Here is a 17,464-nt window from a genome sequence, read left to right as displayed (position 1 = left end):
TTTGATATGATGTGTAGAATGATAATATCAATGAAATATGTAAATATTGTTCCTGAGCAAACTTGCGCTCTATAAATTTTAAAGCTAAAATTGTTGAAATTTTGTCCATTTCGTCCTCTTTCTAAAAAATGATATAAAATTTGACTAGTTTGTGATGTCATAAAAACAAAAATTGTCAATAAACTACTTTGAAGCTATAATATGTTCTGTTAATTTATATTTCTCATACAATTTATAGATTTCAGCACATTTCAAGGATTTTTCAAAACTTGACTTTTGTGGGCCAGGCAAAGATATGCAGCATACCACATATACTTCTTTGTAAAAACTTTTTTTAATTTGAAAAATATGTAATTGGTTAAAAAAGCAAGAAATTTGGATACTGAAAAATTATTTCAAGCTTTTTTTAATAAATTATGAAAAAAACTTGGTCTTTATTCTTCATCTCTCTCATTTTTTCCCCCTATCATTTCCCTCTTACAGGAATCAAAATTTAAATTTATGCATTTTTACTTACTGAATTTTCATAATTTAACATGCATTTTAAAAAATCTTTACTGATATATCATGTTCCTTATTCTAAGTTTGAAGATGATCAGTCAAAAATCTATAGCGATATTTGTTACTAGCAATAAATTCATGGACATAAAAACTTATGCAGTACATGTATTTCAATTAAATCCATTCACCCCTTAATTGATAATCTACCCATCAATTTTAAACACAGCAAGTTCAAGACATTGATGTTTCCTACCTTTTGATTTCTCAAAAAAACCTTCTTTTTTTTTTTTCATGTCAACTTCCATTAGACTAATGTAACTATGGACTGTCAGTGTTACTTAGAACTAACATTTTCATCAAAGTCAGCGTCTGTGATAGATGAAAGAAAATATCTCCTGAAACTGTGACGTTACAATCAAGTTCATTGAAAAAATACAAATTGTCTGACAAGTAGCTCCAAAGGATCAATATACATAATCCAGCTAATCAGTTAAGTCCTGTCCATTAGTGTCAAACACAAAGAAAGGTCAAACATTCTTACTCCTCAATAAAAAGTCTGCCATATACTTTACATCAAACATGATCTTCATTTAATCTTCACGATGCAGTTACTGAAAATCAATAAACTAATGGATTGGTTCCCTAAACTTTTTTTTAGAAATAATGGAGAAGTGAAACATTAACACAGAAACATGAGAAAAGCAAGAGACAATGTTGAAAGGGTAAAACTGGTCTCTTTGTCAATTTCCTTGGCTATCAAATATGAAACTGCGGCACTAAATCTTTAAAAAAGCCAAGAAGGGTGTCATAGATAACAGCAAACCAGCATTGACATTGTGTTTCACAGCAGCCAAAAGTAAGGCTATCATAGATCACAAGAACACTGTAGATCAAAGCAAACCAATGATAAAACAAAACTAAGCATGAATGTAAAGCCAAAGAAAAAAAGTAATTTTCTTCTTGTTTAAAAAAAACTAAAGATAAATCCACAAGAAGATTGAAGTTAAATGAAAAAAACATAGCAGCTGAAGGTAAATGAAGAGAACAATAAAGCAAGTTAACAAAAACACATTTACTTTCAGCTATAAACAAGACTCGTGAACAAAAGCAACACAGATAAAGGCAATGGAACAATAACACATTGCCAATATAAAAGAAAACTGAAAAAGAACAATACTGATGAGTATAAATTAAACTGAACAAGAACAATTCAAATGGAGACAAGTGAACAAGAAGAATACAGATGAAGACAAGTGAACATGAACAATACACATGAGAACAAATTGAAAATGAACAAGAACTATGCAGCAAATACACAAGAACTACGCAGAAAATGAACAAGAACTATGCAGCAAATACACAAGAACTACACAAGCAAATACACAAGAACTACGCAGAAAATGAACAAGAACTATGCAGAAAATGAACAAGAACTTTGCAGCAAATGGACAAGAACTTTGCTGCAAATGAACAAGAACAATGCAGCAAAAGGACAAGTACTATGCTGCAAATGGACAAGACTACTCAGCAATTGAACAAGAACTTTGCAGCAAATGAACAAGACCTATGCATCAATAAACAAGAACTATGCAGCAATGAACAAGAACTTTGCAGCAAATGAACAAGAATTACACAGCAAATGAACAAGAACGATGCATCAATAAACAAGAACTATGCAGCAAATGAACAAGACATGAACAAGACTACATAGCAAAGGACAAGAACATTAGAGCAAATGAACAAGAACTACTCAGCAAATTTAGAAGAAAATGCTCATACCTATAAAACCAATTGACCAAATTAAAACAGCAGATAAAGAAGATCAAAGTAGATAAACAAGAACACTGCAGAAAGAACAATGCAGATAAATGCACAAGGATTAGAACAGGGCAGGTGAAGGAAGATGAAGAGGAGCAAAATATTCCAAAGCAAAGGAACACGAAACATTCAGATGAAAACAAGAACGTTTCAAAGCACGTGGAATGAATATAAGAACAATGCAAGAATACAAAAGATAAACATAACATACAAGAACAATCAAGACAAATTCAAAGGTGATCAAAGAATAGATCAACAAAAATTAAAGGTAAATGAGTGATTAAAGGTAAATAGATATAAAAACAAATCATTGACTTGATAAGTAAGATATCAGTCTTTATTAGTTCTTCTGCTCATATTTTTCAATCACCCCATTATAAATGGTTGTCATTGACGCTGTTCTACCTTTAATTGATTCTGTTCCCCAGCATACTCTATAGACTGGAATATCGTCCAGGTGCACCGCCTTCTGGCCTCCGTTCTTGCCAGATACCGCCGGTACCACTTCTGTATCAGCACCACCGAGCGAATCACTGTCAAAAATTAAAGTGTTAGGAGTTGAAAGCTTATCATTTAGCCTGTCTGTGTTTAATGTCATCGCTTTTTAGTATTTTCAAAACCACACAGTTTGCGGGGGTGGTGGTGGTGGTGGGGGATACTTCAATGATGAAATTCACCTTTATAAATGTATTTAGATGTGGTGCATTAAATGATTTTGGTTTAAAGCTGTCAATATGGGAAGGTTTTTTATGCACTTACTAATTAAAAAATTTTTAGGTACATACATGCATGTGCATGTACACCAGAAAATCCATATAATTATTACTTAGTTCCTTGCACTACTAGAATTGGACTTTTTTCCAAGCAGTAAGTATGCATCACTTTTTTTAAAAGCTTACAAAAGATTACGTAAAGACTAGGAGGCAGTAGACTCACCACTTTGTGACCTTGGAATTTCATCCTCCACTCGGACAGCATTAGATGAGGTACATCCCATTATAAGCTCAGTCCATTATATTCCTCTGACTGACTAGCTGGCTCCAAGGCATCACAGAAATACCTCCAACATTTCAAATCTGAAATCAACCAATCAAATCGATGCATGAATTTCTACTCATTTTCCTTGATTTTTAGATAATGGTTAAGGTTTTTCTTAAATATAATTCATTAAATGAACTAGAATATAGCAAAAGAATTCAATACAGAGGAAATATGTAATAATGTATCATTCTATAGATACTGATAATTACTCTCTGGACTGCTCAGCATTGGACAAATGTTTTCAAAGTGGTCTTTTTATTATCATAATACAATTAGTTTCTAATTCCTTTTAGCACTGGTTCCAACTTTAAATAAATAAAGGTCTCTGTGGACATTCATAAAATTTGATATAACGTCTAACTTAATTTTATAATGTATTGCTACAAAAGAAAATCAATACTTTCACATTTTTTTTCAACTTTAAAAATAAAATGGTGCAAACGAAATATATACCCTCCAAAATTTCAATAATTGTAAAATATTATTGTCTTATAGAAATGCATCAAAGTCAAATTCCTTTTAACATCTTTTACCCTAGCTAGCTTGTAAAGAAATAATTTTCTTGCACTTCATGTATATTTAGTCAAGTCCTTTCTAAATTCTGAGAGTTTTGGTTTTTCCATTTATTTTGGAATCTTGGAGGAAAACTTACTAGAGCATTAACACCAGAATTCTGATGCCACTACAAACTGACAGCCTATTTAACAAGACTTTTCCCGAGGTTTAAATTGTCAAACAGATACTGGGTTTTCTGAATTTTAAGCAATTTACGTGTTATTTCATGGTGAATACTTAGAAGAAACCTCTTTAAATTTGAATAAAGAATTACATTTAGAATTACAATTGTTCCATTGTAGAGAAAGTCATTTCCAAGTCTCAAAGTAGAATGTACATGTGAGATTTCTAAATATTCATCAGTAAGATCCCCCATTTATTGGTTTTAATTATCGTCAGTATAATCTCCCAATTCATCATTTTAGACAAATAATAATAATAAATATGTCAATCTCAAAGAGCAGTGGTGTAATCAAATACTAATAACCATGTTTTTAGCTGAATATACAGGGCTTGAAGTTTTTTTGTTTCTGTTATTATACGTTCCAGTAACGAGAGGAAATTAAGACTTTCTAAATTAAATATTGATTTTCTGTTCTTGTGGATAAAGACACCTCAGAAGTTATTATCAAGTAGTTTATATAATAATCTGATGGTCCTTCTGTAATCTAAGATTTACTAAATTAGTTATGTAGGTGCAAATCTAATTAATATTGAATATTTCTTAATATACAATGATTTGGGATTACTTTCAGATACATTACTTTGTCTTTAAGCATTTTTTGAACAGTCTGTCCTAAAATTGCTTATTTGATATCTAAACTGCAAAAGCAAAGGTTTTCATTTACCTAAATAAAGTCGGAACCCCCCCTTAAAAATATTAACAACTTTCTCGGAGAAGTCTCAAGTGTAAACCACTAGTGAATTTCTGGAAAAGTAAATCTAAAGCAAAAATGTGTTAAATCAAAACTTAAAATTAGATCAATTAACTTTTGTGATGAAGGTCAGCAATCATTTCGGTAATGATTTGACCATGTCTTTGGATAATAGATTTAAACATAGAAGTATTACTTGTTAAACATCAGATATTGAACCTTTTAAAAAATAACCAACATTACCAAAAATGCATTTGCAGATCTAGAACTGAGGGGTCTGGAATGTCCATGCCCCCCATTCCAATGGTAGACTGACCAAAAGAAAAAGATTTGGACTGACTTCCAGATCTGCACATGCCAAGAAATAGCATCAAAAAGATGCTTGAGTTTCTGAATGACAATATCTATGTGGTTTTTGGAGAACAGGTCTTCCAACAATCTATTGGAATTCCCATTGGTACCAATTGAGCTCCGTTATTAGCAGACCTATTTTTGTATTCATATGAAGCAGAATTTATGCAAAATCTTATGCGTGAAAGAAAGAAAACACTTGCTGTGGCCTTCAACTCAACATATAGATATATCAACAACATATTTTCAATTAACAATGGTTATTTCCATTCCTATGTCGATACGATATATCTTGGTGAGCTTGAGATAAAAGATACCACAGAGTCTGACACATCTGTTTCACACTTGGATATTTTACTTGAAAAAGATGTTTCACTTAATGGTAATCTAACAACCAAGCTCTATGATAAACATGATGACTTTAACTTTTCTATTGTCAACTTCCCTTACTTATGCAGCTTCACTTATATACCTTCATCACCTGCATACGGTGTTTATATATCTCAGTCGATTCGATACGCAAGAGCATGCTCTACATATGACCAATTTCTAAAACGAGGTAAATTATTGACAAACAAGTTGATGAAACAAGAATATCAGCAGTCTTATTTAAAGTTGTCATTTTGTAAGTTCTTTGGTCGATACAATGATACAATTTATCACTGAGTCAAATGCTGACTGACATTTTTCAATTACTAATTGTTAGTCCATTATTTATACACTGAATTGATGACGAATTTTTCTGTTATTTTCCGATCATGACAAGGAGCACACGCTGGGTGTGACTGGTCAGCAGGGGATGCTCACTCCTCCATGGCACCTGATCCCATCTCTGATGTTTTAGAAGTCCGTGTTTGCTCAGCTCCTATTTTGCATTGTTTTATGGACTTTGATATTAAATACTGTTCTTTATTTCCATATCCTTCATGTCCTTAATTGCACCTGCAGTTGTTTATGATGTCATAGTAAGCATATTGAGATATATTCATATACATTGTACTGTTATTTTATTTCTGGAAAATACAGAGCATCATTCTCCTACACATGTATACCGTGTAATATCGGAGTTCAGCCTCATGAAGGATGACGTTTTTAAATTCCAGGTCAACAAACTTTGACATTTTAATCAGTTAAAATATTTCTAAGTTTTAATCAAAGTATTCCTTTAAAGAAAGGTATTGAATATCAACATTTATTATCCCTTAATTTTCAATTTAATATCTTGACTTGTGATTAATAACAAAATGCATCTTCCAAGAATTTCAAGTATTTTCAGTAGAGATGTCAAAATTGTCAAGAATTAATATTCGAATATTCGATGGGAGTATTCGAATATATTCGAATATTCGATAAAATAAATACACCTTGCTTTATTAAATATATTTCTTTACTCTCCTGTCAAGTAGTATAGAGTTTATGCCATTATTTCAGAATAAAAACTTATGTAGAGTTTGGTAAATACACTGCAATTACATTTAAAAAAAATATTGAATAGTATACATCCCAAATGTAATGATAGTTTATAGAAAATTCAAAAGATTCTTTAGTATATTCCAGATTCATTGATAGTTTTACTTAAGTCTACACTGATAATTCCTACAAATTTATACCAAGTAGAACAATTATCTAACGCTGAAATATCAAAAGCAATTACCTTTTGCTAATTATAATTACCTGATAATGATTTTTAATGATTTTTACATAAACAAGGGGTCTGTGTGTTTACTGTAAAACTGTGTCCTTACACAATACAAGCTGATTGTAAGTACTGGAAACTATCATACTACTAATTAAGTGAACAAATAAATATATTACTCTAATAGATAAACTTTCCACACCTTTAAGATAATCCAAGAGGAGTATTTTTTTTTTGATTTTTACAAACTTTATTCAATTTCTGATAAAACTTGCCAGGTTTTCTCTCTTTTTTATAATTTTTTATGCTGAAAAACGAATATTCGAATCTTAAAATTATATTCGAATATCAACTCATCGAATGAATATTCGAATATTCGAATATTCGTTGACATCCCTAATTTTCAGTAAATTTAGAGCAATAGCTCTAGCAATCTAGAAATATGTCTAGCCACAGTCTAGGATAAGACATATGAATATCAACCCCAGGGATCACTATTTGTATAATTGTATGAAGTTTGTGAAATTATTATAAATACTGGTAGTTTCCTTAAAAATTGAGTTTTATAAACAATAAATGGCACAGTCAAAGTTTATGTGAAGGACAAGGAAAACAAGAGGCCCATGGGCTACATCGCTCACCTGAGCAATGTGGCTAGGAAAAAAGCAGAAATCAGTTTATTATATAAAAGTTTAAACCCAAAAGTGGTCCCAGCCAATCCGTAAAGGGGAGAGGGTATGATCTGAACAAACTTGAATCTACACTAATAAACTAAGGATGCTTGCATATTTCTTTGACTATCTGCAGCTTTATTGCACTTTACATTTGAACTTACATTGTGGCCCCGCCCTACCCCAGGGATCATCACTTGAGCAAACTTGAATCTGCACTATACCTGAGAATGCTTCCATATGAATATGACTAATCATGGCTTTCCCATTCTTGAAAAGAAGATTTTAAGATTTTTTTCGAAATGTTTCTATGTAAAACTTGGATTTCATGTTGTGGCCCCAACCTACCCCTGGGGTCATGATTTGAACAAACTTGAATCTCCACTACCTGAGGATGCTTCCATATATTAAATATGATCATTCATGCATTTGCTATTCTTGAAAAGAAGATTTTTAAAGAATTTTCCTTTATATTTCTATGTAAAAATTTGATTGGCCATTGTGGCCCCGCCCTACCCCTGGGGGTCATGATTTGAACAAACTTGAATCTACACTACCTGAGGATGCTTCCCTATAAGTTTCATCTTTCCTGGCACAGTGGTTCTTGAAAAGAAGTTTTTTAAAGAATTTTCCTATATATTTCTATGTAAAACTTTGATCCGCCATTGTGGCCCCGCCCTACCCCTGGGGGTCATGATTTGAACAAACTTGAATCTACACTATCTGAGGATGCTTCCATATAAATATGACCATTCATGCCTTTGCTATTCTTGAAAAGAAGATTTTTAAAGATTTCTAAATAAAACTTTCATCAGCTATTGTGGCCCCACCCTACCCATAGGGGTCTTGATTTGAACAAACCTGAATCTCCACTACCTGAGGATGCTTCCATATAAATATAATCATTCATGCATTTTCTATTCTTGAAAAGAAGTTTTTTAAAGAATTTTCCTATATATTTCTATGTAAAAATTTGATAGGCCATTGTGGCCCTGCCCTACCCCTGGGGGGTCATGATTTGAACAAACTTGAATCTACACTACCTAAGGATGCTTCCCTATAACTTTCATCTTTCCTGGCACAGTGGTTCTTGAAAAGAAGTTTTTTAAAGAATTTTCCTATATATTTCTATGTAAAACTTTGGTTGGCCATTGTGGCCCCGCCCTACCCCTGGGGATCATGATTTGAACAAACTTGAATCTACACTACCTGAGAATGCTTCCACATTAATATGACCATTCATGCCTTTGCTATTCTTGAAAAGAAGATTTCTTAAGGATTTTCCTATATATTTCTATGTAAAACTTTGATCGGCCATTGTGGCCCCGCCCTACCCCTGGGGGTCATGATTTGAACAAACTTGAATCTACACCTGAGGATGCTTCCCTATAAGTTTCATTTTCCTGGCACAGTGGTTCTTCAAAGAAGTTTTTTAAAGAATTGTCCTATATATTTCTTTGCAAAACATAGATCGGCCATTGTGGCCCCGCCCTTCCCCTGGGGGGTCATGATTTGAACAAACTTGAATCTACACTATCTGAGGATGCTTCCCTACAAGTTTCATCTTTCCTGGCACAGTGGTATTTGAGAAGAAGATTTTTAAAGAATTTTCTTATTTCTATTAAAACTTTGATCGGCCATTCTGGCCCCGCCCTTACCCCGGGGTCATGATTTGAACAAAATTGAATCTACACTACCAGAGGATGCTCCCCTACAAGTTTCTTCTTTCCTGGCACAGTGGTTCTTGAGAAGAAGATTTTTTTAAACATACCACCATATTTTCACTATTTCTGAATTATCTCCCCTAAGAGTGTGGCCCTTCATTTGAAAAACTTGAATCTCCTTCACCTAAGGATATTTTGTGGCAAGTTTGGTTGAAATTGGCCCAGTGGTTCTTAAGAAGAAGTCAAAAGTGTGAAAAGTTAACGACGGCGACAGACAACGGACAAATTTTGATCAGAAAAGCTCACTTGAGCCTTTGACTCAGGTGTGCTAAAAACATACTGGACACAGTTAATGAATTATCACCAAATTATAGGTAAGTACGTAAGTTTACTAAAAATATTTGAAACTGAGTTAAACAGATTTTTTAAATTTTAAGAATTGAGGGTAAGATTGGAAAATTTTGATGCAGTTCAAAAGCATGCACTCACCAAAATGTAAAAATATATTTTGGATACCGGTAGTTATAGTGAGGTCAGGCTAAAGAAAAGGTCAAGGTGAAAAATGTTGATGCACGCATAGTTCTCATCAATATAAGCATAATTGTATCAGCTTAATTTACTGGTTTAACATTTGATTTAAAAAAAAATATCGTAGGTCGTTTCCTCCTATGAAACTGAGATTAGCACAAATTTTCGAAAAGTGTGGTCAAGGTCAAATAAAATGTCAAAATAAAAGAAATATTATGCTGAAAATCTCACATCAATTGACATTACAAACACTGTATGTCTACGCCATAGTCATGGTGGGCATAAAAAGGGTTGAAATTCAAATTAGAACTGCATCACTGTTATTCTGCAGAGAAGCTATTAAATCTCAATCCAATGTCTGGAAATTAGAATTTTCATTGATTTTCAGTTAGGTAATGGCAGCAATGAGACAAAAGCATAGAAAACCCATGCAGCTCAAATGTGATCTGCACATACATTGCCCACAAAAGTGTAACAAATATCAGACTTCCTCAAAAACTTCTGGAGAACAAAATTTATCTCTCTGATTTTACCAGTAGAGGTGAATAATAACTTGATAAAACTCAACATTTCAGTTAGAAAAGGAACTCATATAAAAACAGTGATTAAAATAAATCAAAAGTATGCTATCTAAAGTCAATAAATATTGTTTCTGAAATTTTTACTTATTTTTAATTAGGGATGTCAAAATATTAATTTTCCTTAGTCGAACATACGATTGCATTATTCGAACGATAGTCGACTATTCCGAGCATTTATTATTATTTTTTTTATAGCACAGTGTTTTTGAAAGCTTATTAAAATAAATTGGAAATTTGAAATAAATTGGAAATGGGGAATTGTAAACACACACTATCCACACCGATGATGAAAATGTGAAATACTGATTGTTCAATTAATGATTGCCCAAGCTATATATCAAATTGTCTTTTTATATGTCAGATTATTGTTTTAATAATTATCAAACTTAAAAACTTCATGGCTATGCAAATATTGTGTGTTCCTAAGCATTTGAATTTCCTAGAGTTTATAAATATAATTGGTACAAGTCAATTAAATAATTTTAATAGTCTAGTATAGCGTTGCATAATTTACTATGTACAATAACAAAAAAAGTCAGTGATTGAGAAATAATTATCGTGGTATATAATTACTGTATTTTCAAAATGTACAATGTGGAAAATTATTTGTATACTGTGACTTTAAGCTCTTATTTTAAGCTCTTATTCATCTGAGAATGTACACTATACAGCTGTATAGTTTGAGGAAGGACCCTTTTTCAATTTTGAGATGAAAATTTTATCATCACCCCCTTTTCTTGCATTAATTTAATTTTCCAATGTTGTTTCATTATTAGATCATCAGTCCTTTTGTTTTTAATAGAAAGGGAGAAAATCGATGGACAGACCAAATCCCCTGAATTCTAAACAGGTGCTCTATCAATTGACCTACCAAGCCACTGGCAAAAACCCTGACTGATCAAAAGCTCTTCAACCTCAAAAACACCAACCCAGGAAGTCTTTAAATTGTGACACTTCTGCATGGCAAGGCACCATATGACACAAAAAGCCCTATGTGTCAACAGCAGCAGCAGCCAATAGGATGAGTGGAGAAACTCTGTAAAGGCACTGTGTACCACCAATAGCAGCCAATAGAAATGAGTGGAGACACTTTGTGAAGGCCAAATGTACCACCAACAGCTGTTAGAATTGAGTGGAGACACTCTGTAAAGGCCCTATATGTACCACCAACAGCAGCCAATAGAAATGATTGGAGACACTCTGTAAAGTCACCATGTACCACCAACAGCAGCCAATAGAAATGAGTGGAGACACTCTGTAAAGTCACTACGTACCACCAACAGCAGCCAATAGAAATGAGTGGAGACACTCTGTAAAGTCACTACGTACCACCAACAGCAGCCAATAGAAATGAGTGGAGACACTCTGTAAAGTCACTATATGTACCACCAACAGCAGCCAATAGAAATGAGTGGAGACACTTTGTGAAGGCCCTATGGACCACCAACAGCCATTGGAATTGAGTGGAGACACTCTGTAAAGGCACTATGTGCCACCAACAGAACCCAACAGAAATGATTGGAGAAACTCTGTAAAGGCCCTATGTACCACCAACAGCAGCCAACAGAAATGAGTGAATACACTCTGTAAAGGCCCTATATGTACCACCAACAGCAGCCAATAGAAATGAGTGAAGACACTCTGTAAAGTCACTACGTACCACCAACAGCAGCCAATAGAAATGAGTGAAGACACTCTGTAAAGGCCCTATATGTACCACCAACAGCAGCCAATAGAAATGAGTGAATACACTCTGTAAAGTCACCATGTACCACCAACAGCAGCCAATAGAAATGAGTGAAGACAATCTGTAAAGGCACTATGTACCACCAAGAGCAGCCAACAGAAACTAGAACTGTCCAAATGGGACTATATGTACCACCAACAGCAGGGTTTTTCCAATAGAAATAATGAATATTTTATGAAGGCCCTATGAACCAAGAGAGAAATGCTAAAACATTTTTAGTGCAAATGGAAACAAAGGTGCAGCCTAATAAAAAAAATAGACTAAATATAAAGGCCCTATGTACCACCAATCAAATTTTTCTTCCAGAAATTTGAATACACTCTGTAAATGACCTTGGGTACCACCAACAGCAGCCCTTAGGTCATGAGCAATCTTTGTGTGAAATAGGAACTACCAAGTTTATCCATGTTTAAAACAAATTCCTTCATTTGAAGGAGCTAAAAATGAGATTTTGTACTATTATAAATGTGAGAAATATATTTACAAGAAAAACTGTGATATTGAGAAATTTGATAGAAAGTGGAACTGTGTACCATTAGAATTTATTATACTTTCATGTTAAATACTACGATCTGATTGGTTTAGATGCAGTTAACAATCCGTTCGATTACCCTCAGCCGTAGCAACACACGTGGCAACGGGTAACACAAACTAGAATGCCACATGGTGGAAATTATGCCCGCTGGGTTCACCGTTCAGAGGTCCTAAATCATGAATATTTTATGGAACCGGAAGAGAGAAATGCTAAAACATTTTTAGTGCAAATGGAAAACAACAAACGGTGCATGCTTAAGTACAGAAAAACGAACCTTTAGATGATATAGGACTCAGACACAAATTAACAATATTTTTCTTCCAGTGAATTTTTTCCCTAAATGACCTTGGAGTCAAGGTGATGACACTGAACTTAAAGACGATGAGAAATTTTTGTGTGAAATAAATCAAGAAGACATTCATGTATAATAAAATAAATGGTGCCTGTTTTGAAGGGTAACAGTTGAGATTTTGTACTCTCTATAAATGTGAGACAATATATTTCCTTGGGGTGCCAATTGAGAAATTTGATAGAAAGTGGAACTGTGTACCATTAGAATATGCACTGCAAAATGGTTTCATCTAAAAAAAAAAACCCTGCTGTTTCAACTACTTAATATAGAAACAATGAATTTCTTTGTATCATTTAGTTGATTAAGCTTGCATACACATATATGTATGACTGAAATGTGAATGTTGTTTTTTTCTTTTTTGTTTATAAAAACTTCACCTGTCACAACTCACAAGATGTATGTTTAATATAAGGACTTTGTCAAATTAGTTTGCGAAATCCAAGGCTCCCCAACCTTGGCTGTAAACTTACTGATCACCATGATGGGGTAATAACAAATTTAAAAAAAAAAAAAAATTTATCCATAAGAAAGATATGGACTGGACACAAATTATGAAATTTTTCTTCCAGTGACCTTGAACTTCCCCAAATAATCTTGGGTCAAGGTCATGACACTCCCTTAGGTCATGAGCAATCTTTGTGTGAAATAGGAACCTACCAAGTTTATCCGTAAGAAAGATATGGACCTGACACGAATTATGAATTTTTCTTCCAGTGACCTTGAACTTCCCCAAATGACCTTGGGTCAAGGTCAAGACACACCATTAGATCATGAGCAATCTTTGTGTGAAATAGGAACCTACCAAGTTTATCCATAAGAAAGATATGGACCGGACACAAATTATGAATTTTTTCTTCCAGTGACCTTGAACTTCCCCATATGACCTTGGGTCAAGGTCATAACACACCTTTAGATCATGAGCAATCTTTGTGTGAAATGAGAACCTACCAAGTATATCAATAAGAAAGATATTGACCGGACACGAATTATGAATTTTTTCTTCCAGTGACCTTGAACTTCCCCAAATGACCTTGAGTCAAGGTCATGACATACCCTTAGGTCATGTGCAATCTTTGTGTGGAGTAGTAGATTCTAATGTTCCTCCGTAAGAAAGATATGGACCGGACATGTTTGCACACACAGACGGACAGACAGCTAGACGGACGGACGGACAGATGGTCAAGCTGATTCCTATATACCTCCCCAAACTTCGTTTGGGGGGGGGGGGTATAATGAGTGAAGACATTCTGTAAAGGCACTATGTACCACCAACAGCAGCCAATGGAAGCAAGAGGAGACACTGTTGAGACTTTATGTACCACCAGCAGCAATCAATTGAAAAGCATGAAGTCCACTCTGTGTCAATATTATGATACAATATTTTAAGTGAATTTCTCTGTTTCTATTCTATTTCAGTAAAGCACAAATGGACAATTTGAAGTTTTCTCCCATCAGTTTATTATACAGTACAACATGCCTCCAATTTACCAAAGTGGAAATCAATTTTACTTCATTTTATCCATAAGCTGAATAAGCAGACAAAATTCACTGACAATGCTTATCTTAGACTATACATTTTACTACATAAGAAAAGATTCCAGTTTGATGAGATTCAGGAATAAGTAAAAACTATTGAGCCAGAGATCTAGCAGTGATATCACATGCATTTATTTGCCTCTAGAAACAATGAATAATGAAATTGTGTGGTACGTAACTTCTTGACCAACAAAAAAATTCACCAACAAAAAAGAATTTCAAACATCTTTCTTGTAATATTGTTCAAAATCAAGATAGAAAGAGATACATTATTCTTAGCAAATATTTTCAAATTCATTCTGCCATCAATTATTTAAATACTTTATTTTATTTTTTTTGCATTTATTGATTGCTTTCATCTTGATGATTCAGGTCTGTCACCTTAATGTGATCATGATCTAAAATTCAGATTAAGTTATTGTTATAATAATACAGTAAAGCTTGCTTATAGTGGACACACTTATTATGAATTAACACTTACAGCAGTCATTTTCAATTCCCGTGAATCAAAAATAGGCTGTACCTGTAAATTTAGATATATTACAAAATACACCGATAAGTACCGGTAAAGCAAAATCATCCGTCTCTTGCACTTTATTATCAGCATTAATAACTATTCATTTTTTTCACAAAATGACTCCGATATAGGATAAAATTTTCATTTGAAATATCATACAAGTAATATTATCTGTAGGGACCTTACAATTAATAGAATTACTTGAACTGAAAAATATTTTTAAAAGATTCATATTTACAATTACCTTACTCAATGTTTAATAAACTGTTTTTTGTTGTTCTTTTATACCAAAATGTCAGATAGCATCCTATATTTTCTGAAAAAGTTTAACATGATAGCAGTCTGTATTTCTACAGGTAAAAATCTTACCTGTTCATGTTATCTCTAACCAAAATTAGTGCGCACAACAAGAAGAATTTGTAAACATGACGCAATTAGTGAAATTGGTTAAACATTTAGCAATTACGGAAAATTACTTCTTCTGGCAACTTTATAAGGGGCATGTCAACGATCAGAATCTAGAAGTAATTCATGGTTATGAGGATTAATATCCCATAAACTCTAGAACACGGTGTTCCGATTGTAATTCAGTCCAAGATGTTAGTATTCTGCAACTGTTGTTAGTTATTAAAAAGCATAAAATCAATAATTTGCAATCATTATGATATTAGTTTTCCCTAATAATCCATCAGATCACTTTACCAACACAATACACAACCAATATTGACCACTGATCACCCCAGGGACATACTAAACAAACCCATTGGGCTCAATTCATGTAATCTCTTAAAGTCAACGTCTAGTTGTTTGATCATAAAAAATGCACGAAATTTCCATTATGTTCTTAGCAACTGAATAATTGAAAATATATGTTGAAAGAAATCTCAGATATTTTCATTGACGTGATTCTACAGCTCATTAAAATTTCTGCTCCAATTAAACTTTTTGAATATGCATTTTATCTGTAACAATTATTTAATAGTCAACTTTTCAAATAATTGAGATGTTACACACTGTACATGCACTGATGCATAAAACAGCCTTAAAAGACCAACATTTTCAAATACAGTTGACTTAATTATCTTAGAATTTGGAATATTACAATTAAGTAAAAGTATGTGGGTTAAAAGTCCCAATGCTTTTTCTAATTAAATAGATTTTAACCTCCATATCTCAGATCATCACATACTTACTATTTTTTTTCTCCATCAAATCAGTTTCAAAACAAAAAAGTTTGAATGAAAATCTATAATGATACGCATACACATGTACTTAATAAAGAAACAACTTAGTTCAGATGAGTGAAACAAGATAGTACATTTTAGAAATAAACAATTACAATGTTGAAAAGTTCTCTGGGAAATGAACTTAGTTGATAACATGGTCAAATCCTGTGAAGCCCAAAGGGCTTCTCAGTGGATTTGATCACGTACCAACTAAAGTTAATTTCCCAGTGAACCTTTTAACATTGTTGTTCATTACTTATATTTACATTTGAGACGAATAAATTCAGAGTAAACCTGCATTTATTACACAAATGGGCCGCCGTATTGCTATATTGTGATGCGCAATGACCTAGAAGTTGTTTGGTCTAGAAAGTTCACCTTGCTCCAACATTTGAATGTTTACATTTATGTTTAGCAGTCCAGTTCAGGAAATATCTGTTTATAGTGAAAGAACAATGATTGCTGTTGAGAATAATTTTACTATTTCACGAGTTTTTAATATTTTTGAAGTCAAAAGTGGTGGTATGGCCTGTTAGAGTTTACATAACTCCAAAGGAATTTCGGGTTAATAAAGCAAGTGTGGTTTTAGGCTAATTATATATTCAAAACATTATTCACATCGAAAGAAGATTTATTGTACATCTCTTAACTGAAAAATATCCAAATTTTATTCATTTCAACTTTTTCATCATTATTAACTTAGAAATATTCCAAAACATGTTGCATCGTGACAAAAATATGCACTACAAAATATCTCGCTCTGTGATTCAGTCGCGCTATGACCTCTGACCCCCAAATTAAGTTCATACAGAATTGAATATATTTTCTCTTCAATAGATTCATCTAAGAAAGATACTGTAGATTGGCAAATAATCACGATGGTTTTAATTTCACTATGTTCGCGATTCGTCAAATTTCCGTGAAATTAAACCCACCGTGAGTGCTGTCATTGGTTTTAAAAAATGTTTAAATGAGTATACGAAATTAAAATGAAGCTCTTGCAGCGTGAAATTAAAACCATCGCGATTAGTACTTTTTAAGAAATCGTGAAATTAAAACGACTTACAGTATTTGCAAATGTAAATATAACAGAATATCACATCTTTCAGAAAGAACCCTAAGTATCTATGTATTCAATTTTAGAGTTTAGATACAAATTTTGAGAATTTTTTTTTGGTTTTTGAATTTTTCTCTGTAAATTTATTTTTAAAAATTCACAAGAACTTGACTTATGACACATCATGTCGCCATATATTACATAAAGTGCAATATTTACACTTGCTAATGTCTTTCCTTATATGACAATATAAATTAAATTGACATTCAATTT

The 17,464-nt window shown here is 33.0% G+C and overlaps 1 protein-coding gene across 1 annotated transcript in view; it reads right to left on the bottom strand.

Moving 5' to 3' along the window:
• LOC134228950 (serine/threonine-protein phosphatase with EF-hands 2-like) overlaps positions 1-17,464 on the bottom strand; it is a 33,795-nt gene that overhangs the window by 15,136 nt on the left and 1,195 nt on the right. Inside the window, exons 2-3 of the mRNA XM_062710651.1 lie at positions 3,256-3,395; positions 2,725-2,852 (exon numbers count right to left, since the gene is read on the bottom strand). Coding sequence (XP_062566635.1) covers positions 2,725-2,852; positions 3,256-3,316 — 189 coding nt within the window. The 5' untranslated portion in view covers positions 3,317-3,395. The remainder of the gene's footprint in view (positions 1-2,724; positions 2,853-3,255; positions 3,396-17,464) is intronic.

This window comes from Saccostrea cucullata, unplaced genomic scaffold (genome assembly GCF_032062105.1).
Source record: "Saccostrea cucullata isolate Sc308-1 unplaced genomic scaffold, CSIRO_AGI_Scuc_v1 ctg341, whole genome shotgun sequence".
NCBI lineage: Eukaryota > Metazoa > Mollusca > Bivalvia > Ostreida > Ostreidae > Saccostrea > Saccostrea cuccullata.
This window is presented reverse-complemented; position numbering and strand designations above follow the sequence as displayed.